Source organism: Bos indicus x Bos taurus, chromosome 24, assembly GCF_003369695.1.
Source record: "Bos indicus x Bos taurus breed Angus x Brahman F1 hybrid chromosome 24, Bos_hybrid_MaternalHap_v2.0, whole genome shotgun sequence".
In the NCBI taxonomy this organism is placed as follows: Eukaryota; Metazoa; Chordata; class Mammalia; order Artiodactyla; family Bovidae; genus Bos; species Bos indicus x Bos taurus.
The window spans coordinates 46,726,127-46,753,673 of NC_040099.1; the positions used below are offsets into that span (position 1 = coordinate 46,726,127).

At 39.3% G+C, this 27,547-nt stretch overlaps 1 protein-coding gene across 10 annotated transcripts in view; it reads right to left on the reverse strand.

Moving 5' to 3' along the window:
• Positions 1 to 27,547, reverse strand: part of PIAS2 (protein inhibitor of activated STAT 2) — a 106,587-nt gene that overhangs the window by 38,541 nt on the left and 40,499 nt on the right. For all 10 annotated transcript variants that reach the window (XM_027525995.1, XM_027525999.1, XM_027526002.1 and 7 more), the window contains 6 exons: positions 27,182 to 27,266; positions 16,191 to 16,241; positions 15,978 to 16,068; positions 9,359 to 9,493; positions 6,642 to 6,747; positions 5,196 to 5,269 (listed from right to left, as the gene is read on the reverse strand). In XM_027525995.1, the coding sequence (XP_027381796.1) occupies positions 5,196 to 5,269; positions 6,642 to 6,747; positions 9,359 to 9,493; positions 15,978 to 16,068; positions 16,191 to 16,241; positions 27,182 to 27,266 (542 nt within the window). The remainder of the gene's footprint in view (positions 1 to 5,195; positions 5,270 to 6,641; positions 6,748 to 9,358; positions 9,494 to 15,977; positions 16,069 to 16,190; positions 16,242 to 27,181; positions 27,267 to 27,547) is intronic.

Genomic DNA, 27,547 nt, shown 5'->3' on the forward strand with positions numbered 1-27,547 from the left:
TAATTTAGCCAACTCATCATTATAGCAGTCCTATATGCCAAGTAGCACAATGAATACCCTCTACCTTTATCTTAGTGACACTACCTTTTAACCTAACAACTACACTACCCAGTTGATCTATATTATCATCCTCACTTTATACATGAGGAAACAGGCACAAAGAAACAAAGTTAACTTGACTAACATTACAAAATCAAGAGTCAATATTTGAACCCAGATGATCTAGCTCAAGAGTCCATACTATCTCTTAAGTGTCTAACTAGGATTCTAAGAGATTTTAGAAGTATAGTGATTCATGCAAATGGATAGAACAATTTAACTACTGGGCTGCCCAATAAGTTCATTAAGGTTTTTCTGTATCATGTTAGGGAATATTTAAGATGGAAAAAGGTGAGAAAAGAATGTGAGGCAATTTTCTATGATATATGCTTTATTTCCCCTTCCTTTAATAACAAATAACCTCTTACGTAATGTAGAAACTTACAGCATGTTACAGACTTTTACATAAATTTCATCTAATTCTCATAATAATTGCATGACTCCAAAAGACTAGTACCTCTATTTCTATTTTTGAAATGACGATGTTGAGATTACAAGATACTGAAAACAATACACTCACTAAGATACAGCTGGCAGAGCTATAACACAAATTCAAATGTTCTTCACTTTCATGAAGACATTCCTAGTTTTATATCATACATGGTGGTAATTTTTAGTTTTAATTATCTACGTTTTCCTATTTTGCTAAGAGGTTTTGTTCTGTGAGGAAAGGATGCTGACCTACTCAGCACCTAATGGGGTAACTGGAGGATTTTTTTTCTTTTTCAATTATTGTTATAGATTTGAATATTTCAATAGATTTTCTAATAACAACTTACACTTGCATTCCTAAGAGGCATCCCTTCATTATATCATTCGTTTAAAAGAGTACTGGTGTTAGTTCTAGGTCTTCATAGAACTGATCAACTTCAGCTTGTTCAGTACTGGTGTTTGGGGCATAGACTTGGATTACTGTGATACTAAACGGTGTGCCTTGGAAATGAACCAAGATTGTTCTGTTGTTTTTAAGGTTGCACCTTAAAAGAAGTACATTTCGGACTCTTTTGCTGACTACGAGGGCTACTCCATTTCTTCTGAAGGACTCTTGCCAATAGTAGTGGATATAATGGTCATCTGAATTAAAATCACTCATTCCCATTCATTTTAGTTCACTGATTCCTAAGATGTCGATATTTACTCTTGCCATCTCCTGGTTGACCACATCCAATTTACCTTGATTCATGGACCTAACATTCCAGGTTTCTGTGCAAAACTGTTCCTTATAGCACTGGATTTTACATTCGTCACCAGACACACCCGCAACTCAGTGTGGTTTCTGCCCTGGCTCAGCAGTTTCCTTCTTTCTGGTGCTGTTAATAGCTGTCCTCTGCTCTTCCGCAGTAGCATCCTGGAGACCTTCTGACCTTGGCAGGAGCAGGGGCTCATCTTTCAGTGTCCTAACTTTTTGCCCTTTTATACAGTTCATGGGTTCTCACAGCTAGTATACTGGAGTGGTTTGTCCTTCCCTCCTCCAGTGAATCACGTTTTGTCACAACTCTCTACTATGACCCAACCGTCCTGGGTGGCCCTACACAGCATGGCTCATAGCTTCACTGAGTTACAGAAGACCCGTCGCCCCAACAAGGCAGTGATCCAAAAAAAGATGTCCTATTTATCATAGAGGATTGAACTGAAAAAGCAGGAAGTCAAGAGATAACTGGAGTAATATGCAAGTTTGGCCTTGGAATACAAAATGAAGCAGGGCAAAAGCTAAAACAGAATTCTGCCAAGCAAACGCACTGGTCATAGCAAACACCCTTTTCAACAACACAGAGACTCTACACATGGACATCACCAGATAGTCAATATCAAAATCAGATTGATTATATTCTTTGCAGCTGAAGATGGAGAAGCTCTATACAGTCAGCAAAAACAAGACCTGATCTGACTGTGGCTCTGATCATGAGTTCCTTACTGCAAAATTCAAGTTTAAATTGAAGAAAGTAGGGAAAGCCACTAGGCCATTCAGATATGACCCAAATAATAATTAATTATGATTAGACAGTGGACGTGACGAATAGATTCAAGGGATTAGATCTGGTAGACAGAGTGCCTGAAGAAGTATGGACAGAGGTTCATAACTCTGTACAGATGGTGGTGACCAAAACCATCCCCAAGAAAAAGAAATCCAAGAAGGCAAAGTAGTTATACAAGGAGGCTTTTCAAATAGCAGAGGAAAGAAGAGAAGCCAAAGGCAAGGGAGAAAGGGAACAATGTACACCAAACTGAACACAGAGTTCCAGAGAACAGCAAGGAGAGATAAGACTTTCTTCAATGAACAATGCAAAGAAGTAGAGGAAAACAACAGAATGGGAAAGACTAGAGATCTCTTCAAGATCAAGAGAACACTTCATGCAAGGATGGGCACAATAAAGGACAGAAAGGGTAAGGACCTAACAGAGGCAGAAGAGATTAAGAGGAGGTGGCAAGAATACACAGAAGAACTGTACAAAAAAGGTCTTAGTGACAGGAATAACCACAATGGTGTGGTCACTCACCTAGAGCCAGATATCCTGCAGTATGAAGTCAAGTGGGCCTTAGGAAGCATTACTATGAACTAAGCTAGTGGAGGTGAGGGAATTCCAGCTGAGCTATTTAAAATGCTTAGAAGATTATGCTGTTAAAGTGCTGCACTCAACATGTCAGCATATTTGAAAAACTCAGCAGTGGCCACAGGACTGGAAAAGGTCAGTTTTCATCCCAATCTCAATTCTGTGTAAAATTCAGATCCTGTGTTCAAAAAGTTAATTATACACACTCAATCAGATCCTCTTCAACAACCAGTGCTGAAAACATACCTCCCTTGGGTCCCAAGGACAGAGGTCGTGGACTGCACTCTCACTATCCACATGCATGTCTACTCTAAATCACTTTACACAACAAAACATTTCACATACCATGAAAACAGAACATTTCTCCCACCTCCTTAAGCTATCATTTTCTCTAATTTTTGCCTCATAAACCCAGGGTTTTTTAGGCTTATCCTCCCAACTGCCTATAATCCTTTTTCTCCTCTCCAGTTCCCATCACCATCCTAGTTCCTGTCTTATTTCCGTTCTGCTATAGTGTCTCTGCCTTCAAAACTACTTTCATAATCTAAGTTCCATCATCTATCTGCTAAGTTTGCTCAAAACACCTATGCTTGATTTTCTAATAACATACACCACATCCTACAGCTATCAACGCAAAGTATGTTAGCACTAAGGCAGTCTGAAGAGTACCATTCACAGTTTTCTTAGAAAATGTTATGGAAAAAATCAGGTAGAATGAATACTGAGGAAAAGCTCAAAAGGCAGTCTCAAAAGAGATCTGTTTTCACTTGTAAGCAGAGAAAGAAAACATTAATGAACTTTAAACAGGATCTTGTTATTTCTTCAAATAAGAAAACTGTTAATTTTCTTAAAACTGTCAGTTTTCTTAAAACTGACACATCTGAAAGGAACCTATTCTTATATAGGAGAAATCCCAACCACTTCAATATGCCACTTCCACTGTTTTGAATGCCCAAGAATTCAACAGTTTGGTTGCTTTAGTTGTTGTCTTGTAGAATAGCATGGTGTTTGAAGAAAAGAGGAAAAACACACACCAACAAAAGGTTCAAAAAAAACTTACAGGATACGGCACTGTGTAACTGTACAACTTCTTAGTTGTAAAGAGAAGTGCTTTCTTCCTGACAACAGTTTGACATAATAAAACATAAATGTAACACAAGTTCCATTCCCAGTGGCTGTGCTTAAAATATAGCCAGCAATGAGTATCTGCCAAATACACTAGGGTTAAACCACTAAGAAATTTCTAATATCCAAACTGTTTCTGACTAACAAAATGGAAATTTCACGTGTTTCAATTTGGTATCAATTTTAACGTGAGCAGGAGAAAAAGGTACTGTGAGGACACTCAAATGAACTGATGCCCAGTGACCAGGGAAGACCCCGGATCTAAACACATGCCCTTGAGGGCCTCTGCTGCCACCTCATTAAAGTCCTCCTGCTGACCTTCACCCTGCTCAAAACCACAGGTTCCCAATTTGGAAGCAATCCCAATTTCATGTAATTCTATCCCTTTTCAGTAAAGGTAAGTTCAAGTAAATGATAATACATAAAGCTTTAGAAACAAAGATACCTGCAAATACTGCTTTCCAGAATAACAGAGAAGTAGATTTATAATCAGGATATTTATATTTTTGGCCCCATGTGGCAATATGGTACCTTGTTAAGAAAACTGGAATATGGTCAGAAGACCAAACTCTCTATTCTTCTTCTACTATAACCTAAGTGTGTGACCTGGGTTAGCAACCTTTTTCAGTCTCAGGCTCCTCATCGGCAAAATGGGAACAACTCCATACAGGCTTGCTAGCTAAGACAGTCTAAGAGCACGTAATAGGGGCTCAACAAAGTATCCCTTTCTCTGACACAATTCTCTTTCCATTTAAAAAACTGTACACAATGGTAGCTGGTCACCAAACCCAACCCTCCCCCACCGAACCATATCATAAATTCCTAATCCCAGGACTTGTCGTTCCCAAAAGCAGTGATTTTAATCAAGAAGCCTTCATCCACTATTCCTGATTTCTCCCATCAATTAGCACTGCTGCTGCTGCTGCTAAGTTGCTTCAGTCGTGTCCAACTCTGTGCAACCCCACAGGCGGCAGCCCACCAGGCTCCACCGTCTCTGGGATTCTCCAGGCAAGAACACTGGAGTGGGTTGCCACTGACTTCTCCGATTAATTAGCATTAGGTCCTAATAATTTTGTTGCTATTTTTCAACACAGTTTATATGCTGATAAAAGGAGCCAACTCTCTATGTTCAGTATTAGCTGTGGATTATCTATAATTAGCAGCGACAGATTACTGTGAACCTAAAGCTCTCTTTCCTCTTCGTTATAATATCCTTTTACGTCTCTTTCTGTTTAGTCACTGCCTGAGAACCCTTGCATTCTTTGATATTATAATGCTTATCTATGAAGATTCCTGAATGGGAAAATGAAAAAAGTTCAAAATTTTATACTGTATCATTCATTCCCATACTTACTTATAGGAAAATTAGTAACTTATAAAAAAGCAAAATGCCTCAGAATGTTTCGCTGCTTTACTTACAGGGCACATCAAGGACACCCGAAGGCTAGTGGTAGCAATCTCACTGTCAGGATCCGCAGTAAGTTTTTCTTTAACTTGAGGGAAAATCAACAATAAACACAATGTTTAAAAAATTGTGACTTATGAACAGAATTATAGAAATATACGCCATCTTATTTAAAATTTCCCAAACACTTCAAATAGATCAAGAAACTACAAAAACAAAATAAAATGTTAAGTATTAATGTACTGAAAATACAGCCATACTTCCAGTATTAGGTTAAAGAATTACAAACTCGAAATGACATGCTTAATCAAATTTTTAAGATTTATTTTTAAAAGTAAAATTGTGGGTAAGGAAGAGTTTTTAAAACAGAGAGCTGTTTCAGGCTTAAGAACAATACAATTAGGGAAGGCAGCTGAACTCTGAGCTTCAATACTTTTCTAAAACACATGCATGACTTTTAATTAGGGATTACATGTAATTTCCAATAATTGTTCTTATACTTTATAAAAAAGGTAAAATATTTTTATACTTTGACTACTGAAAACTACTATGGATGTAGGATTATGTGCCATCTTCTTCACCACATAATACATACAAGTTACTGTTGACAGAAACTAATAAATACATAAACTGCCTTCAGATGCCTAATTCTCAACACCATGACAGGGAGAACCAGACTGCAACTGGAAGAGTGGAACCTTCGTCAGGTAAGAATTGTGGAAGAATTCCCGTGGCTTTCAGCTCTAGACAGGAAGATCAACACTGTGCTGTGTGTGATGAGAAATGGCTTGCGTGTAAGAAACAAAATACCATTTCAACAGCCCTGCTTGGCTCCCTGTCCAACCCACAGATTCTCTCTCCTTTCTGGTTCATTCAGTGATATGGGAGGTAATGGGGGTAAAAATATTCTCTTTCCCAGAAAAAAAAGTCTTGTTCAATTAACATCAGTTACTGAATTATCTACAGCTTGGGTTACACATTTTTTCCTCTATTTATTATTATACAGCATGAAAGTATCAAAGTACAAAATAAAACATCTCAGAAGATAAATATTATTTCTGATGGATATCAACATTTCTTTTGCAAAAAGACCTTTTAAGTTATAAGTTTTTTAAGTGTATAGCACACTACACACTGGAGGACTTAAAGACCTGCATTCCTATTCCCAACGCAGGCATCAAAACTGCCAACAACCAGACATTTACCAAAATTAACTTCTTATGAAAAGGCAAAATATCAATATCAATTGAGAGTCAAACTTCATCCTCTTGGGAGCAGTTTCTAAGAGAAGGGTTTTTCAATTTATACAGCTCCATTCTTCAAGAGTATTTTTAACTTGTAATTCATTTTTGGTTTTTAGTAATTATTCCCAAATTGTTTCTGTATTGATGTATATGTGAAGCTTTTAAAACTTCCATTTAAAACCATCTCATATGCTCAGTCTTACAAACAATACTTACTTAGTGCTCTGGAATGATCAGGGTTTCTAATACCTTTCATTTTTAATCTCTGTAATAACATGGCTGATGTGAGTTGTCGTACAAGATATACAGACATGGAGTAATTCTACAAAGAAAAATAATCTGTATTAAAGATGAGAGATAATAGTTATTTATATAAAACACTTGTCTAAGAAACTCTGGTTTCTAAAAATAACATGCAAAATAACTTATACAGCAAAGTCAGTGACTGGGAAGGGAACAAAATCAACTCAGTTACTTCAGGGAAGATGAATGCGTCACCCTATGAAAGGTATTTCTCAATCACTCACCACTGTAAAACATCTACGTGAAAAATAAAATGCTCAGATCAGTGGTTTTCAAACCGTGTTTCCAACTTAGCAAAACTGGTACCTCAGGAGCCATCATGGTATAAATGAGAATACACCCTCCTATGAACACTGCTAACTAGAATTTTCTGTTTTTTATGTAATAGGGAAAATACATTCATGAAAAATGAGTTCCACTACAGAAACAAAGTTCAAACACCTGTGGTCTAAATTAATACTTCTAATCCAGAGTTCCACAGTTCTAATTCTGGCAGACACCTGCTACATAACCTTAGGCAAATCATTCACATGAACCCCAAATCAGCTTTTTTTTGGAGAAAAAATTTGACAGTTGCTATTTGCAAACGGACATTTTACTGGGAAGAAGCAACTACTGTAGTATATAAGACACATGAAGAAATAATAAAAACAAAAAATACAAGGTCAGAAAATAATAGCATCCAATTCCATACCCTCTTAGACTTCGCACAAAGGAACTTTCATGAGCTATCTATAAAGCAATGAAGAGATGATATATAATTTTACTTAAATACTTAAAACCCACCTCACCAATTCACTACATGTATTCATTCAATTGATTCTACAATAAACAAAATACTTTTAATAGTTGCCAAATCAGATACTTTAAATATCACTTTTAACATCCTGCTACAGTCCTTTCAAATATCTGAATATCCAAAAGAGTATACAAATTTACTGATTACAACTGCAAGAAAAGAATATTATTTCCATTAAGTGAAAGTCGCTCAGTCATGTCTGACTTTTTGTGACCCCACAGACTGTAGCCTGCCAGGCTCCTCTGTCCATGGAAATATCCAAGTCAAAATACTAGAGTGGGTAGCCTTTCCCTCCTCCAGGGGATCTTCCCAACCAAGGGATCAAACCCAGGCCTCCCACATTGCAGGCAGATTCTTTACCATCTGAGCCACCAGAGAAGCCCAAGAATACTGGAGTGGGTAGTTTATCCCTTCTCCAGAGGATCTTCCTAACCCAAGAATCAAGTCGAGGTCTCCAGAATTGAAATGTAGATTCTTTACCAGCTGAGCTACCAGGGCAGCCATTATAAGGGTTTAAAAAAAAAAAAAAAAAAACTGCTAAGCGTTCAGTATCTGCAATCATTTACTCAAAAACAAAATCTATAAGGTCATAATCATTTCAAAAAGATATACTGCTTTTCTGCTCAAATTTCTCTCAAAAAACTTGATTATCTCACTAAACTTTAAAGCATTAGTACTTGCTCAGTTAACAAGGTCTCTGATATTTGTATATAACACCCATTCTCAAGATTTTACTTATTGTTTATAATAAGCAGGCCCCAGAGAATTAAGCAATTTTGCCAAAATCAAACAATTTGCCAACCTGAGACTAAGCCAAGATTTCCTGAATCTTTATCCAGTGCTACATCACTGTACATTTAAGTTCATGCAAATAAAAAATATTAGGGATCAGTGTCTTATGATAAACAAGTTACAGTAAAAATTCAGAAATGAGAGCTCAAGAGAACAATCATTAGAGGTCCTGGTAATCACAGTTGTACAGTCCAAAGATTAATACAAAAATATTCATTATGTCCAGCTTGGCAATTACCTTGGTGATAAAACCAAATTAATTCTGGCTACAAACATGATTCAACTTCTCCATCCATAAGAAGGAATACTATCGTTTATTTCTATGAAACAGTAACATTAAAGCTGATGATCAGAAATTAATTGCAATCTCTTCCATTTCTATTACTTCAGTTATATAAATAAACAGTTCTAAAATGGAAATCCCTGTTGTATTAACCAGTATTTCATAATTGACGAAAAGCTTTTTAATACTTAAGAATCTGCAGAAAACCAAGTTCATCAATCTAAAAGTATGGAGGAATTAATACCAATCTAAGTAAATGTTTTCTAGTAAATATAAATCTAAGTAAATATTATGAGATATTCACATTATTTAAGTATCAGCTGTTCATATAAAGGCTGGAGTAAATTATGTCTAATCACAACAGGAGTACATTTAACCATTTCCCCAAAAGCCTAATAAAGTTTTCTTTGTCCCTCTTCATAAATATGTAACAGTAGCCCAAATTCCCACTTTTTAAAAATACCACTTAAAACACACATAAACACAACTGTGATTAACCACTAACTTTAAGAGATACTGTTAGAGCACTTATCTCCTTTGGAAGGAGACACAGAGATGATACTGAAGAAACCTTAGTTTTAACTTTTAAGAATCTCACATCTCTAGCCCGAATTGAAAAATATGGCTTTTGGGGGTTATAAACAGAAAAGTGAACGAGATGGAACTAGTTGGAACTAGTAGCCTAAGAAAAAGCAAAGCGAATCAATACCACCTAGAGGAATCACTTTCATGTTCCCCAGAGAAAAGAATCTTTACCTTTCCAATTTCTGATGCCCAAGAAATGGAAATCTGGTTTGGCACAGCTGAGGATAACCTAACTAAAGACGTGATATTCAAAGGGCGTCCAGGGCGCTTCTGCTCAATTCCATTTTTAGGTGGTGGTGCATAGCCCTGTAACCACAGAAAAGAAAAGCGATTTAAAATTCTGAGCAGAGGTGCAAACGTTTTCTCCAAGACAAGTACAGTATCTTGCCTAATTTCAGTCACACTAAATTCTTTTATTTTATCCTGGAAATCACACAGTCCTCACCCTAAGGTGAGGAAACCCAGAAGAGGAAAATAACCTTTTAAAAATGTTATAAAATATTTTACAAATCCAGAAAAATGTAACAACAAAAATTCCATGTTCCAGTAAAATCAAAGGTGCTGAGATCTTACCATACTGGCTATGATTTTTTTTTTCCTTTCTTTTAAACAATTAAGTTGAATCTCTTTATACTGATTCATTTTAGGAACTTTCATTCATTCAAATACCAGGGGTGACAAAGAGGGAAAACGAACTCTGAAAATTTTTTTTAAAAAGTACAAACTGGGGAATTTCAAAGGAATTATTAAAATCTTATGAGGGATAAAAATGCTCTCTTGACCTGCATACAGATTTCTCAGGAGAAAGTGGTCTGGTATTCCCATCTCTTTAAGAATTTTCCACAGTTTGTTGTGATCCACACAGTCAAAGGTTTTTGTGTAGTCAACGAAGCAGATGTTTTTCTGGAATTCCCTTGCTTTCTCTATGATCCACCGAACATTGGGTTTGACTGCTAGTTCCTCTGCCTTTAGGGCTTCCCTGGTAGCTCAGACGGTAAAGCGTCTGCCTACAATGCGGGAGACCTGGGTTCGATCCCTGGGTCTGGAAGATCCCCTGGAGAAGGAAATGGCAACCCACTCCAGTACTCTTGCCTGGAGAATCCCATGGGTGGAGGAGCCTAGTGGGCTACAGTCCATGGGGTCGCAAAGAGTCATACACGACTGAGTGACTTCACTTCACTTCCTCTGCCTTTTCTAAACCCAGTTTGTACATCTGGAAATTCTCAGTTCACATACTGCTGAAGTCTAGCTTGAAGGATTTTGAAAATAATTTTTACTAGCATGCAAAGTGAGTACAACCGTCTAGTAGTCTGAGCATTCTTTGTTACTGCCCTTTTTAGGGACTGGAATGAAAACTGATCTTTTTTTGTGACCACTGCTGAGTTTTCCAAATTTGTTGACATACTGAGTGCAGCACTTGAACAGCATCATCTTTTAGCATTTGAAATAGCTCAGCTGAAATTCCCTCACTTCCACTAGCTTTCTTCGAAGTGATGCTTCCTAAGGCCCACTTGACTTCACACTCCAGGATGCCTAGCTCTGGATGAGCGACCACACCAATGTGGTTGTCCAAGTCATTAAGACATTTTTTGTATAGCTCTTCTGTGTATTCTTGCCACCTTTTCTTAATCTCTTCTGTCTCTATTAGGTCCTGACCACTTCTGCCCTTTATTGTGCCCATCACTGTATGAAACATTGCTACTACATTTCTTCTAAGGGATTCTTGCCCACAGTAGTAGACATAATGGTCATGCTCATTCCTGTCCATCTCAGTTCACTGAATCCTGAGATGCTGATGTTCACTCTTGCCATCTCCTGCTTGACCACGTCCGATTTACCTTGATTCACGGACCTAACATTCCAGGTTCTTTGCAATACTGTTCTTCACAGCACTGGGCTTCACTTTCAACACCAAACACATCCACAACTGGGTGTCGTTTCCGCGTCGGCCCAGCTTCTTCATTCTTTCTTGAGCTGTTAGTAACTGTCCTCTGCCCTTTCCCAGTAGCATACTGGACACCTAGACCTGGGAGGGGGACTCATCTTCTGGTGTGGTTATCTTTTGCCTTTTTGTATTGTTCTTGTGGTAAGAATACTGAAGTGTTTTGCCATTCCCTTCTCCCAAAGATCATATTTTGTCAGAACTCTCCACTATGAACCGCCCCTCTTGAGTGGCCCTGACTGCTATGGCTCACAGCTACACTGAGTTACGCAAACCCCTTTGCCATGACAAGGCTATGATCCATGAAGGGGACTCCACACATTTACACCTTTATTTTTGCCTAAGTATTTTTTGAATGTAACTTCTAGACATGTGACTTGACCCATACTTTTATATGCATCTTTAAAAGACCTCAGGAAATAAGAACAGTATCATAACCTAACAATATTAACCATGATTTTAAAAATTGTCTAATATCTAGTTTACACTGCAATTTCTCAACTGCCTCGACGATGTCTTTTATTACTGAAGCTTTCAAATGTATACAAAACTAGAGAAAAAAGTCTAAACAAACTATCACCCAATTCAATAGGTTACCTGTAAGTAGTCTTTGCCCATTATATAAAGTATTCCAGACACATTATTTTAGGCATACATAGTTTGACATAGAAGATGTGCCTTTACAGTCTGAATCAGAATCCAAACTAGAGCCTCACAGTGTGCTCAGCTGTCTCTGAAGTCTCCTTTATTCTATATTAAAGAATGCTTTTCATCCTCTCTCACCCCCTGCCCCAAAACTCCCACTCTGTTTCTGACGCTGTTGTTCTGTGGGGGACCCCAGGGCTCTTGATCTGAAGAATATTCTCATCTTCTGGATCAGGTGGACTGCTTCCTCACAGTTTGAAGATGTGACACTCCATACTTTGAGACAGTAATGAGTTGCACAGGCTTGACTAGATTCAGGTTTAAATTTTCAGAGACAAAAACTTCATAGAGAATGCTACGTGCTTCCTACTGTGCCATGTCATGAGGCGCAGAATGCCTGTTTGCTCCACTGTCAGTGATGTGAAGGTTGATCAGTTCAGCTTATGTCAGCCTGGTTGTTCCCATCTAGCTTTGACCTAGTGGTTTCAGTTTCCATTGGTCATGGTTACCTAGATCCATTATTTGATTCATGGATTACAAAAAAAAAAAGGTTTTTTAAATCCATTCTTCCCTTTGCTTGTATTAAACCTTTCCATAAACAATTTGACCACATCAACATTTGGTTACTCCAAAATCAATGATTCTATCAATTTTTAGAGCAATGAGTTGATGCAACCTCCAATGGTTTATTTTAGCGTAATTATAAACTCACTTATGTTTGATAATTTTGAGCCTACTTAATCATTATATTTTAGATGCCAATATTATCCCATCTTAGGTCAAGGGAATCTCATCACACTGGAGCATGTGTGTGTGTTTTAACAAAAGAAAATACTGATTGCACTTACGCCAGATTTACTGTGAGGCAGACCATCGGCGTAACTAATATATGCAGGAAAAAATTAGGTATCAGGAAAAGGAAATCCACAAACTCAGAAAGAGTGCATTAAGATAATGGCGCTGGACTGACATGTCTCCCGCTGCAATGAGAGGAAACGCTTAGGAGAGTTTTGCCAGCTGCACTGTAACACACATCCTCTCCATTCTTTTGGAATCTCTACAAGAAATATTCCCCCACGTCAACCCCCACACACCCCCCTAACCTCACAGCTCCACAGGTTTACATCCATTTCTCAAAATATGTCTAAAAGGAAAAATAATTCAGCCTTTCAAAACTCTCCAGGCAAAGAGGGTCTTTTTCTTCCCCTCTCTCCTGCCCTTAAAAACACATAACTTTCTCATCATGTGGTCAGTCTGTACAATGGCAGCATCTGGGTCAAAGATGGCGGTATGGGGACATGCCTGGAGGCAGCTTCACTTGTGTCTGTCCTCACTACACATATCGTTCTACAAGCCCTGCTACGAGCTGCTTACTGTCATCCCTGTTATCAAGAGGCTGGAAAATCAATGGATTAAAGTATCTTTTAAAAGCCATCATCTTAAAAAAAAAATAAAAAAAATAAAAGCCATCATCTTGATCTGGGTAAGAATAGCATATAAACTGCTTTCATCACTATTTGACCCTTATTATCCAGGGATACCTTGCTATTATCAAGGGAACACCATTTTCTATTCAGTTCACTCTCTGTTCACGAGGTAGAGTATCCAACCATTATGGATCCATGATGACTGCATACTGCAATTAGGTCATACACACAGGGACTTGTTCCAGGACACAAATTCAAATTTATTCAGAGCCCAAATGGGAAATCCCATGACTGTCAAAGCTTATTCCTCCAAAATCTGTTGTGTAATAAATCAGGATCATGGGCAAGAACCATATGTCAAACTTCTCTGTGGCTTGTTGATGCTTCTTACAATTGGAACAAAGTCCCTGAAGATCTCCATGGTGGTAAAGAGCTCAATTCTTCTCCTAAGGTGGCAGTATACTCACATGATTCTCATAAATACGCCAGTCAATGCCCGTATTACATTATCCCAATCAATACCCCAATACTGGGAGATATTACAATATCCCAATCGTGGATCAAGGGGAGGTCTCAGCAGTTCTACATCAGTTCCATGCACATTTATGTCAGCTGTCCCACAGGAATTCACAAGGCTAAAGATGAAGAACCTCTTTGGGAAAGACTGGCATCTGATCTTTGGGACGGCCCTACTAGGGTCAGGCAAGCTCCCCCTTGCCCCTACCACCACTCCATCGCCTTCTCCTTCTGAAATCTGTTTTGACATCCTTTGTCCTATGCTCCATTTCCTCATCTCTCCCACAAGTGCCCCTGGAGCCACTGCAGGACCCTGGCTCCAGAGGTGAGTGTGGAGCTCATCGCACAGTAGTCAGTGTGTTCACCAACAGCCCTAGTGTAAGTACACAAGGGTTAGTTAGTGCTTCTGGAGAGGAACCAGCAGTGACTGAGCAACAGTGTCCCAGAGAACATGCTCAACTACCTGAGTTCTTCTCTCTCACCAGTCCTGAAAGAGTGACAAATTCAGAGCTATCCACAGTGGTGCTGCAGACCTTAAAGATGGAATATTATACCACAGCATGGCGCTGACTGGTCCACTTGGAAAATTCTGTGGAATGTGTGTGTACACATCTGTAAGCATCATATTTTCTGCAGCAACACCAGAGTTTAAGTACAGCCTCACATGTTTCAGAGACACAACTCCCCAAAACTAGCACAATCATTTAATACTGGACAGATCTTCCAGGTGGGTCTATAGACACCAAGAAGATTATCACAGTCAGATATTTCTTTAAGGAGAGTGAGAGAGTAAAACAGCAATAAAAGTTAAAGGTCAAAAGAAATCTTAGCCCCTCCAACACAAAGAGAACTGGATATGAAAAGCCATGGAAATGTGCTATCGTTCCAGAATCCTAGGTTTCCTCTGCCACACATGTGGCCACCCAGTGGCATCCTTCAGTTCCAAGTGAGCTGCTGCTTCTCCTGGTTTAGATCTTTATATGATTCATCCAGATGAAAGACAGCTTCTGAGATCTCCTGTTACTTACAGCCAGAAACCCAAGAGACAAAATGTGCCCCCTAGGTTCTGAACACACACAAGAGCATGTAAGCATGCCTTCCCAACCATACCTACTCAGCCTCTGAAATTTCCCCTTTAATCCCCACAAGATTTCAGCCTTATAGACATCTTTCAGAAAGAGTCAGGCAGTGGTACAGTACTGTTCAAGCACTATAAAATACATGAGAAGGGCTATCTCTCAGGTCTTTAAATCCACAGGCTATATATGACAGAAATGAGATTCCGGACAACCAATAAGTCAGATCTTCGAATACAGGGGTCAGCCTTGGCCACGGGCCTTGTCACTTTGGGGTTCAACTACAACCACTTGGCCCTGGTAGAGCTGACATTTCTAGACTTTGTTGTCTGCTTGCTCAGCTGCTCACAGCTGTTGCTCATATACTTATTTCAGAGCCAAATCTTACACTCAGCAGGAATGCTAAACAGCCACATCATCTCCATGTCAAATGGTCTCTGCTTTGCTGAATATGGCAGCTTACCTTCATGGTAGAATCACTGTTCTCACAGCACTTCTTCAGTTAAGATACATAACCACTCTGAAAAACAGGCCATGCTCTACTACTATTGAGAATACAGCTTTACTGCCACACAGCTGTAGCAAATTAGCAGTTTAGTTCAACCCTCAGTGGAGCCAGATACATACTCCTATTCAACAATTGTTATTTTAAGATTTGACATCTATCAGGTCAGAAACAGGCTATACAGAGAGAAAGAGTGTGTGTCTCTCACTCTCTCTCAACAGGCTGTCAATCAAACACCACTGCATCTGTCTCTCAAGGGTGTGCACCATCAAGGCTCAAGCTTGGAATCCTCAATCACCATGTCCAGTTGTAATGAGCAGCCTCCAACTTTCACCATCCCATCCAAGGCCAAGGCCCAGCTCATTCAGACAGCCAGTACAACATGCTGCCCTCATGTCCTTCCCTACAGGTCCTGCCCTGCTACTATGTCTTTTGATATCATCTTAAGAATCTCTCACAGCTTCCTTACTTCCTGGCACAAGATGCTTCAAGCTCATCTTTTCCATCTCCCCTAGACCTGGAATCTGCCACTTCCCCAAGAAGTCATGAATCTCTCTAATGGAAAACAGTATTTAATGCTGGGACTGTTCATTGGCACTAAGTAGTCACGATTTTTAAGCCTTGTTAGTAATTATAACAAACTCACAAGCAAAAGCCTGGTGAGTAAAAAGCAACTTACAGGCAAAGGAAACAGCTTCCCATTCACTTTTATACAGAGACTATTGGGATAGTTATCTTCTTGAGGACAACTTGTCTCTGCCAGGCAAAGTCTGCATTAAAGAAAAAAAAAACTCTTAAATATTGTACTCAAATTTACACTTTACAAATTCAGGACTATATGCACACAGTTAGCAAGCATAAAATTAAAATAACACAAAAACTGCAAACTCACCTCAGCTGAACTTGTACTGTATAATCTCTCCTACCACCTGGCAAAAAATCCCTGTTGAAAAGAGAAAAACAAATGGATTAGGAAAATACAACTAGAATTCACAGAAATATGCTCAACAGAAAAAAAGCATTATTGGTATTTTTATTTGTAGTCCTTAAAAAATGAACATTAGCCTAACCAATGGCAGAAGGTTTAATCAAAACAAAACACTGTGGTGACAGTCTGCAAATGCTTAACATTTAGTCTTGTCTTTACAGCAATTTTACAGTATTTTCAATTCATGGGAACTTTCACAATACAATTTTTATTTCAACAGACAACAGATTTGGTTAACAGGAAAAGGAGCACATTAGGTTCTAAGACTCTGATGAATTAATTTGCTCACAGTGGTTCTGAAACCTTTGCTGAGTATTCCAGTCACTTGCAAACATGTTTTAAACATAAAGGCCCACTCACCAGGTATCCTTATTGGCTCTGAAGCACAGTCGGAGCATTAACAGTCTTTACAACTACTTAGGGAATTCTAATATAAGATCTAGGATCTATAACTGGTGTCCAGAGTCTCAGAACCTCTATGCCACAGCAACTTCCTAACTATGCACCCAATTAAGGACACAGAATCTCTTAGAATTTCTAGATGAGAACCTAACACGGTCCCATATAAAATATCTCTGACACTGAAACTCCTAAACCCTTGCCAGTCAAAACGGAGTCCACAATGAAGCGGCACTGCAGCTTCTTGGGAGCTTCCTAGTTAGAAATGCAGAGCCTCAGGTCCCACCTCAGACCTACAGAATCAGAAAGAGTCCCAAAGTGATATGTATTCGCTTTACAGTTTAAGAAATATTGCCCTCAGCCACTGTCATAAATCTTGGACTGTGTCAAAGAGAAGATCACGAGAGCTGAGTCCTGTCTGGAGAGTACACGCAGCCCTCCACCTTGCTCCCACAGGGATAGCCTGCATACTGCTTCCAATTCTCTATGTTCGCTGGAAGGCAATAAAGCACAGTAATCACCAGCTTGAGTGCTACAGTCCAAACCAAGGGACCTTGCGCAAATGCCTTCAGCTTTCTGTGCCTCCATCTGTTAAAGATGGGAAATGACTGCATCCACTTCATGACGCTGTGTGACAAACGTGTTAATACATGTGAAGTGCCTGGATATAACAAGTGCTCAACACGTGTGGGCAGCTGGTTGCTATTACTGTTAACTGTCTCTCCTGCCAGTAGTAATCCACATTTCTCAAATGTCTATTCACAATATCCTAGACAGCACCGACCTCTTGTGAGTAACCCGTATCATTCTGCTCATTAAAATCAAACAACACTGCAAAGTCTGGGTGCTGGAGCATCAAAGATAAATAAAACATGATATTTGCTTTCAAAAGTCTCATATGCTAGTAGGTAACAAACACATACAACTAAAATAATACGGTATTATAGTATACTATGTAAAATAAGTATTACAGAAAAGAGGGAAATTCTATTTTGTCTTGAAGTGAACCAAGTGAAGTCGCTCAGTCGTATCCGACTCTTTGTGACCCCATGGACTATAGCCTACCAGGCTCCTCCGTCCATGGAATTCTCCAGGCAAGAACACCGGAGTGGGTTGCCATTTCCTTCTCCAGGCAATCTCCCCGACCCAGGGATCGAACCCAGGTCTCCCGCATTGCAGGCAGACGCTTTAACCTCTGAGCCACCAGGGAAGCCTGGTCTTGAAAGTTCAAGACAATTTCCACAATTAGTCTGAACAAATTAGAAAAGCGTTTGGACAGCACTGGTTCTATTTATACTTAAGAGAGACATATTTCCATCAGTAACAGCGGCTTCACTAGAGGGGTGATACTAAACAAAAGGAAAGCATGGCAAATGCTTGTTAGGTTGGGAACACAATTTTTAAGACTAATCTAGAAAGACAGACGGGAGAACATTTACAAAGGTTTGGATAGTTCACTAAGGATTGATGCTTCATTCTACTAAGGAAAATTAATATAAACTGGGAAATACAGTGCGTTATATATCTTCACAAACATGACAAGTAATGACTAAGCATCTTCTGACATCTTCTGCCAGTAACTGCTCTAGGAACTTTCACATGTTGAACTCGTTCATTAGATATAAAGGTGTTTCCTACACGCCACGCACTATATAACAGGCCTTGAGAATATAAAAATGAGAAAGAGATGTTGGTCTCATTAAGTTTGTAAACTCAAGCAGTCAAATAAATGTTTAACAGAAAATAAGTTCATGAGAGTGGTACAGTGAGAGACAAAGGATCCATTTGGGGAAATGTGGAAGGCAACACAGAAGAGGTCAGACGTGAACTGGCCCTTAAAACATGATTCAGGTTTGCCAAGCAGAGCAAGGAGGAAGAGGATACGCAAAGACGGAGAGCTGGGAAAGCCTAGTTGGAGTACAAGCTGCTAGAGAAGAGTGATGGGAGATGAGATGATTTAAAAAAACATGAATGAGTATTTCCTACCGAGGCCACTTCTCCAAAGTTGAGAAACAAAACTAACCTACCACAAACATAAAAAATACAAGTAGCAACTTAGGCCAAATGAGCAGCAGAGGAGCAATTTCCACATGAAGGAGCTAGATAAAACTTCAGGAAAAAACTGCAGAGATAGGCAAATCTACCCAAGAAAGAGTCTGGAGTAATGATCGTAAGATGATCTAAGAACTTGGGAGAAATTAACTTCTACACAAAGTGAAAAGTTAGAAGTTTTCAGAGTTAGGAAATATAAAGAACAACCAGAGATGAAGAATATAAAAACTGAAATGAAAAATACATTAGAAGGAATCAACAACAGATTAAATGATACAAAAGAATGGATCAGTGACCTGAAAGAGAGTAGTGGAAATCACTGCTGCTGAACAAAGAAAAAAGAATGAGAAGAAATGAGGACAGTTTGAGAGACCTCTAGGACATCAAATGCACTAATAATTCACAGGGGCCCCTAGAAGGAGAAGAGAGAAGGGCCTGGGAACATATCTGAAGACCTAACAGCTGAACATTTTCTTAACATGGAAAAGGAAGCAAAAATAAACAAATGGGACCTCATCAAATGTAAAGGCTTTTGCACAGCAAAGGAAACCAACTACAAAACAAAAAGACAATCCATGGAATCGAAGAAAAGATTTGCAGATAATCTATCAGGTAAGGGATCAACATCCACCTGTTTATATAACATCCTATATAAACAGCTCATACAACATCAAGAAAATAAACAACCCAATTAACAGAACTGAATAGCCATTTTCCCAAAACAGAAATGCAAGTGACCATCAGGCACATGAAAAGATGCTCAACATTGTTAATCATCAGAGAAATGCAAACCAACACTACGATGAGTTATCACCGCACATGGGTCAGAATGGCCACAATCAAAGAGTGCACAAATAACATATGCTAGAGAGGGTATGGAGGAAAAGGAACCTTCCTCCACCGCTGGTGGGAATGCAAACTGGTGCAACCACTATGGAGAACAATATGGAAGTTCCTTAAAAAATTAGAGTCACCACATGATCCAGCAATTCCACCCTCAAGTATATATCCAGAAGAGACAAAAGCTGTAATTCAAAAAAAGACACGCACCCCAATATTCACAGCATCATTTACAACAGTAAGACATGGAAATAAGCTAAGTGTCCATTAACAGATGAAGGGATAAAAAATATGCACATACAACATAAGTCACAAATAAGAATAAAATAATGCCATTTACAGCAACACTGGGTGGACCAAGTAAAGAAACATTTACTTCTAAGTGAAGTAAATTAGAAAAAGACAAATATTATGTATCACTTATATGTGGAATCTAAAAAGTGATATAAACGAACCTGTTTAAAAAACAGAAAACACAGACTTAGGAAAAGAAAAACTTATGGTTACCAAAAGGGAAAGGGAGCTAGGGGAAAGGATAAATCAGGAGTATGGGATTAAATATACCACCATATATATAAAATAGATAAACAACGAAGATTTAAAGTATAGCACAAGAAACTATATTTGGTATAACACCCTACAATGGAAAAGAATCTGAAAAAGCTATCTATATATATGAATCACTTAGCTGCACACTTGAAACACAACACTGTAAATCAACTATCAGTTCAGTTCAGTTCAGTTCAGTTGCTCAGTCATGTCCGACTCTTGGCGACCCCATGAATCGCAGCACACCAGGCCTCCCTGTCCATCACCAACTCCCGGAGTTCACTCAGACTCACGTCCATCAAGTCAGTGATGCCATCCAGCCATCTCATCCTCTGTCATCCCCTTCTCCTCCTGCCCCCAATCCCTCCCAGCATCAGAGTCTTTTCCAATGAGTCAACTCTTCGCATGAGGTGGCCAAAGTACTGGAGATTCAGCTTTAGCATCATTCCTTCCAAAGAACACCCAGGGCTGATCTCCTTTAGAATGGACTGGTTGGATCTCCTTGCAGTCCAAGGGACTCTCAAGAGTCTTCTCCAACACCACAGTTCAAAAGCATCAATTCTTCGGCCCTCAGCTTTCTTCACAATCCAACTCTCACATCCATACATGACCACTGGAAAAACCATAGCCTTGACTAGAAGGACCTTTGTTGGCAAAGTAATGTCTCTGCTTTTGAATATGCTATCTAGGTTGGTCATCACTTTCCTTCCAAGGAGTAAGCGTCTTTTAATTTCACGGCTGCAGTCACCATCTGCAGTGATTCTGAAGCCCCAAAAAACAAAGTCTGACACTGTTTACACATTTATTTCCCATGAAGTGATGGGACCAGATGCCATGATCTTCGTTTTCTGAATGTTGAGCTTTAAGCCAACTTTTTCACTCTCCTCAACTATGCTGCTGCTGCTGCTGAGTCACTTCAGTCGTGTCCGACTCTGTGCGACCCCAGAGACGGCAGCCCACCAGGCTCCCCCGTCCCTGGGATTCTCCAGGCAAGAACACTGGAGTGGGTTGCCATTTCCTTCTCCTCAACTATACTTCGACTTAAAAAATTAAAAACGAAGATGAGCAGAGTAGGTGTGGCAGAGAACTGTCAAGCAATGGAGTGTGGACTTCAGATGGTATCACTAAGGGCTTCCCTGTTGGCTCAGATGGTAAAGAATCTGTGTGCAATGCAGGAGACCTGGGTTTGACTGCTAGGACAGGAAGATTCCCTGGAGAAAGGAATGGCTACCCACTCCAGTACTCTTGCCTGGAGAATTCCAGGGAAAGAAGAGCCTGGTGGGCTACAGTCCATGGGTCACAAAGTGTCAGACACGACTGAGCGACTAACACACTTTTACACACTTTAGGGTTTTTAAGCACAAAGAAGAAAAGACTGAATGGGCTTTAGAAAGATCAGTTGGTCAGCTGGGAGAGTTAGGAGATCATTACACTTCTATAGGCAGAAAATGAATGCTTCAAAGTTATTTAAACATAAATATCACACAATATGACATTTAGGGATAAAAAGTAATAGGACTAAATGACTGACTGGATACAAGGAGGTAGGATAAGGAGCAGGGAGCACTAAGCATGGTGCCCAGGTTTTAGAATGGTGCAGCTGGACAGATGGTGACCCAGGTAGAGCCAGTTATAAAATTCAGCCACCAATCACTGAGTGCTGCTGCTGCTGCTAAGTCGCTTCAGTCATGTTTGACTCTGTGCAACCCCACAGACGGCAGCTCACCAGGCTCCCCCGTCCCTGGGATTCTCCAGGCAAGAACACTGGAGTGGGTTGCCATTTCCTTCTCCAGTGCGTGAAAGTGAAAGTGAAGTCGTGTCCAACTCCTAGCGACCCCGTGGACTGCAGCCTACCAGGCTCCTCCGTCCATGGGATTTTCCAAGCAAGAGTACTGGAGTGGGGTGCCATTGCCTTCTCCAAGTGAGACAGTGATTATTTCTTCAACTTTACAGGCTGAGTAAATTAAGATTCAATAGGCTTTAGTAACCTACCCAGGGGTATATAGACATAAGTGGTTAAGCCAGAATTCACATTTCAATCAGTATGAACTCTAAAGACCATGCTAGCTTCCTAAAGGTAGAGTTGATTCAACTTTTAAATCCTGAAAGAGACACAAAAGGATGAACAGAGTAGCAAATTGAAAGGATGTGGTAGATGAAATGTGGGATAATATAAACAGGCCTCTGTTCAGGCAGATCCCACACCATTAACAGAATAGGCAATAGGAGGAAACATATACTAAGCAAAAATCTCTTTGAAGCCAGCTAATTTAAGAAAGAAAAGAAAAAAGCACATTCGTGGATACTATCACAGAGCAGTGAGGAGAGCATCACACCTTGATCTGGGGAACATGCAAGAGATGGCAGTACGAGAAACGGAGACAGCACGACTGCAGAGGCAGTGGTACCCAACTCGAGGCGTAGTGCTACAGCCAAAACAGAGCTGAAGTCACTATCAGTCTTCACAAGATGTGACCAAAAAACCCCAAACCTGAATGTATTCAAGCCTCTGGTTTAGACCTTATCACCATTATAGGCAAAGGGGACGGGATGGAGGCACAGCAGTTTTCAAATTTGCTGCAAACTGGAAACGCCTGGGGAGCTTTAAAAACTACTGCTGCTGGCTTCTATTTTCAGAGATTCAAATTTAATTGATATGAATGAAATCTAGGTATCTGGAGTCTTAAAAGCTCCCCAGTTGGATTCTAATACACAGCGAAATTTGAGAACCATAAGGATAGAAGTTATACGATACCACAAGAAGCATAATTATCCAAATCCACAATGTGTAATATGCTAACAGAGTCAAATGAACCACTCTTTTTCAAAGTAAGTGGTAGAAAGTACTGTAAGGGTAGAATCAGAACTCCTTAGAGAATTTATCCTTCCCACAACTGGGGCTTGGAAGAAAAGTTATGACCAACCTAGACAGCATATTAAAAACCAGAGATAATACTTTGCCAACAAAGGTCCATCTAGTTAAGGCTATGTGGAGACCTCAATTATAAAGAAAGCTGAGCTTTATCATGTTAACCATCTTAAAGTGTATAGTTTCGTGGCTTTAAATACATTTATACTATACCATCACTATCATCCATCCCGGAGACAGATGATTGAACATCCATGATTGAAAATTTTTACTGAAAGTAATTATTTAGTCATTCATTTTCTGACTAATTAATAACATTCACACAGTTCAAACTTCAAAGATACAGAAAAAAGATATAAAGTGAAAAAACTCCCTCAGCTTGGATCAGGGCTACCTGATTCCCCTCTCCAGAGGCAACTTGTCATGTATGTCCAGACATATGCTATACACTTAGGCAAATTACACACACGCCTTTTTAAGACAGTGCGTGTGCTTAGTCACTTAGTCGTGTCTGACTCTGCGACCCCATGGGCTGTAGCTCGCCAGGCTCCTCTGTGCATGGGATTCTCTAGGCAAGAATACTGGAGTGGGTTGCCATTTCCTTCTCCAGGCAATCTTCCCCACCCAGGAATTAACTGAGGTTTCCTGCATTGTAGGCGGATTCTTTACCAACTGAGCAACCAGAGAGGCCCCTTTTAAGGCTAACTAATGGTACATGTTATCCAAATTCCACGCTTTGATTTGTTCACTTAAAAATGTATGTTGAAACCTATTGACTAAATAACCTCCCTAGGTCAAAGGCCAACACAACACCCTAAAGAAGCTTGTGGTAATCTCTTCCACCTATAAATCAGCTCTTATTTGTCTTCTGTCCATGTGACACCCTGTAATGCCAACAATCATTTTATGTATATAACCCAGTTCATTAACTAGATAGACTGCAAGCAACTTGTGGAAAGGAGACATGCCATATAATATAATGCTGTGTAGCTAATAAACCCTTAGTAAATGTTCTCAAGCAAGGGATCATCAGTGAATACAAACAAAACCATATAATAAATGATATGGCTTGGGATATAAAATATAACTTTTAATTCACCCTATTCATTTCTTAGTTGGTTTTTTGGTACTCCCAAGCTTGAAAGTACTTCCAATATAAAAATTTCCTGCAATGTCTTGCCTCTAGTGAACATGTACATTCATTTTACTTCTTTGATAATTTTCTTCTCTAAAATTTCCAAAACCCGTATTATTTGGACACTAGGTCTCTTGGACCAATCTTTAGTACTGTCCCTTTTTTTCTCTTTTACTGTTCAATTTTGGTCCCCTTCTGGGGAGCTCAAATTTAACCAAGTCAAGTCTGAGGCTTTGCTGAGAGCAGTGATGTGATCAGTGGAAGAATCTAAAGTTGTGTCCCATACCATTCCGCCTAATAACATCATGTGCATCTTCGAGATGTTAGGATGTTTAAGAGAAATCCATATATTCTGATCCACGTCCTCGGAGACTGAGAATGTACACTAACATAAGAAAGACTGAAGTCTGGCTTTAAGAACTTTTGAAACTACCTCGAATTCAGAATTTCCAAAACTTAACTGCAGGACCTTTATTTTTTAAAAAAATTGTATTAACATCTCACAGAAGATAAGTGTTCTAATGAAGAGCTGAAAAGATGCAAAAAGACCTCTAATTTGCTCAATTCTGGGTTCTAAATTTTAACTCTACAATCCCAGAATATCATTTAACCTCCAGGAGCCTCAGTTGTTTTAGGCTAAATCTTTTTAAAGTCTTATAAATACATTAACACCAAAGATGACTATGTATTTAATTGGAAAAGTATATAGTACAGATTTCCTTTTCTGTCCTATCTTAGTTCACTGCTCTTAATAAATGTGTTTAAGTTTATCCTATTTTTTGAAATGGCAAAGCTCAGAGTACTTTTCATAACTGTTTTCAGATTTCTGCTAATTTTTTTGGTCCAGGTAACCATACAGCTCAGAATGGTCCTCTAGTTTATGTTCTTACCCCAGAAAAAATATTAATGTCCACATTTAATATAAAAAAGCCTCTGGATGATGAACTTTATGTCATTCTATCAAATAAATAAAGCCCTAAATAAAGTTTTTTATGTTGCTATATTTGGAATAAAATTTTCATTAAAAAAAAAAAGTACTGCCAGAAGTGACAAAAATTCAAAGGGGTTTTATTAAAAAATTAAAATGTTTTTCTAGTTGTTGTTCAGTCATGTCCGACTCTTTGTGACCCCACGGAGAGCAGCACACCAGACTTCCCTGTCCTTCACCATCTCCTGGAGCTCTCTCAAACTCATGTCCACCAAGTCAGTGATGCCATCCAACCACCTCATCCTCTGTCACCCCCTTTTTCCAATCTTTCCCAGCATCAGGGTCTTTCCCAATGAGTCAGCTCTTCGCATGAGGTGGCCAAAGTACTGGAGTTTCAGCTTTAGCATCAGTCCTTCCAATGTTAACCCAGGACTGATCTCCTCTAGGATGGACTGGTTGGATCTCCTTGCAGTCCAAGGGACTCTCAAGAGTCTTCTCCAACACCACAGTTCAAAAGCATCAACTGTTTGGTGCTCAGCCTATTTTATTGTCCAGCTCTCACATATGTACTTAACTACTGGAAAAACCATAGCTCTGACTAGACAGACCTTTGTTGGCAAAGTAATGTCTCTGCTTTTTAATATGCTGTCTAGGTTTGTCATTGCTTTTCTTCCAAAGAGCAAGCAACTTTTAATTTCATGGCTGCAGTCACCACCTGCAGTGATTCTGGAGCCCAAGAAAATAAAGTCTGTCACTGTTTCCATTGTTTCCCCATCTGTTTGCCATGAAGTGATAGGACCGCATGCCATGATCTTCATTTTCTGAATGCTGAGCTTTAAGCCAACTTTTTCACTCTCCTCTTTTACTTTCATCAAGAGGTTCTTTAATTCCTTTACACTTTCTGCCATAAGGGTGGTGTCATCAGCATATCTGAGGTTACTGATATTTCTCCTAGCAATCTTGATTCTAGCTTGTGCTTCATCCAGCCTGGAATTTCACATGATGTACTCCGCATATAACTTAAATAAGCAAGGTGACTTATACACAGCCTTGATATATTCCTTTCCCAATTTGGAACAAATCTGTTGTTCCATGCCTGGTTCTAACTGTTGCTTAGGCAGGTAAGGTGGCCTGGTATCCCCATCTCTTTTAAGAATTTTCCAGTTTGTTCTGATCTACACAGTCAAAAGCTTTAGTGTAGTCAATGAAGCAGATGTTTTTCTAGAATTCTCCTGCTTTTTCTATGATCCAACAGATGTTGGTGATTTGACCTTTGGTTCTTCTGCTTTTTGTAAATCCAGCTTGTACATCTAGAAGTTCTCGTTTCATATACTGCTGAAGCCTCACTTGAAGGATTCTGAGCATGTGAAATGAGTGCAACTGTGCAGTAGTTTGTACATTCTTTGGTATTGCCCTTTCTTTGGGACTGGAATGAAAACTTTTTCCAATCCTGTGGCTACTGCTGAGTTTCCCAAATTTGCTGGCATACTGAGTGTGGCACTTTAACAGCATCACCTTTTAGGATTTGAAATAGCTCACTGGAATTTCATCACCTCCACTAGCTTTGTTAGTAATGATGCTTCCTAAGGCCCACTTGACTTCACATTCCAGGATGTCTGGTTCCAGAGTATTTATTAATATTTACCTAACTTTAGTCAAAGTATACTATGCTTACTTAAGGAGAAATGGCTTAACTGTTATGGACAGAATTGTGTCCCCCCAAAATTCATATGCTAAAGCCCTAATTCCCAATGTGACTATGAAGTTGGGGCTTTAATTTAAAGAGGTCATTAAGGTTAAATGAGGTCCCAATGGTGGAGCCCTAATCCACCAGAACTACCGTCCTTATAAGAAGAGGAAGACACACCAGAACACACAGGCACACAGAGGAAAGGCCGTGAGAAGAAGGCCACAGCAAGAAGGCAGCCACCTGCAATGCAAGCCAAGGAGAGCGGCCTCAGGAGAAACCAAACCTGTCAATCAGTTTTGGACTTCAAGTCCCCTGAAATGTGAGAAGAAAAATTTCTGTTGTTTAAGCCACCCCATCTGTGGTACTCTAGTACAGCAGGCAGAGCAGACTACGACACAAACATCTCAGAAAACACATTCCAAACTCCTCTTACCTGGATATGCATATCTCTCTAACTTGCTGAGGTGTGAGAGCAAAAATAAAAAACTTCTCTTGAAACCGCTGAATACTGCTTTGAACTGGGGAGGAAAAAAAAGAAAGGTAATATTCCAATAACAGATTCAATAATAGAAGAACCTACAATAACCAGACACTTATAATAAAGACTCTGCCAAATTCTGAAATTTTTGTTAAAATACACCAAAATGAAGTACTAAGCTACATGCATCTTGGAGTCATGAAAGTAAGGTCACTCTAAAGCGGGTTCAATTTTAAGCATTTATCATTCTTTATTGTAATATTCTAATTATAATCAAAATATAACACAACCCTTCACAATTGTTACATTTCACCCTTGACT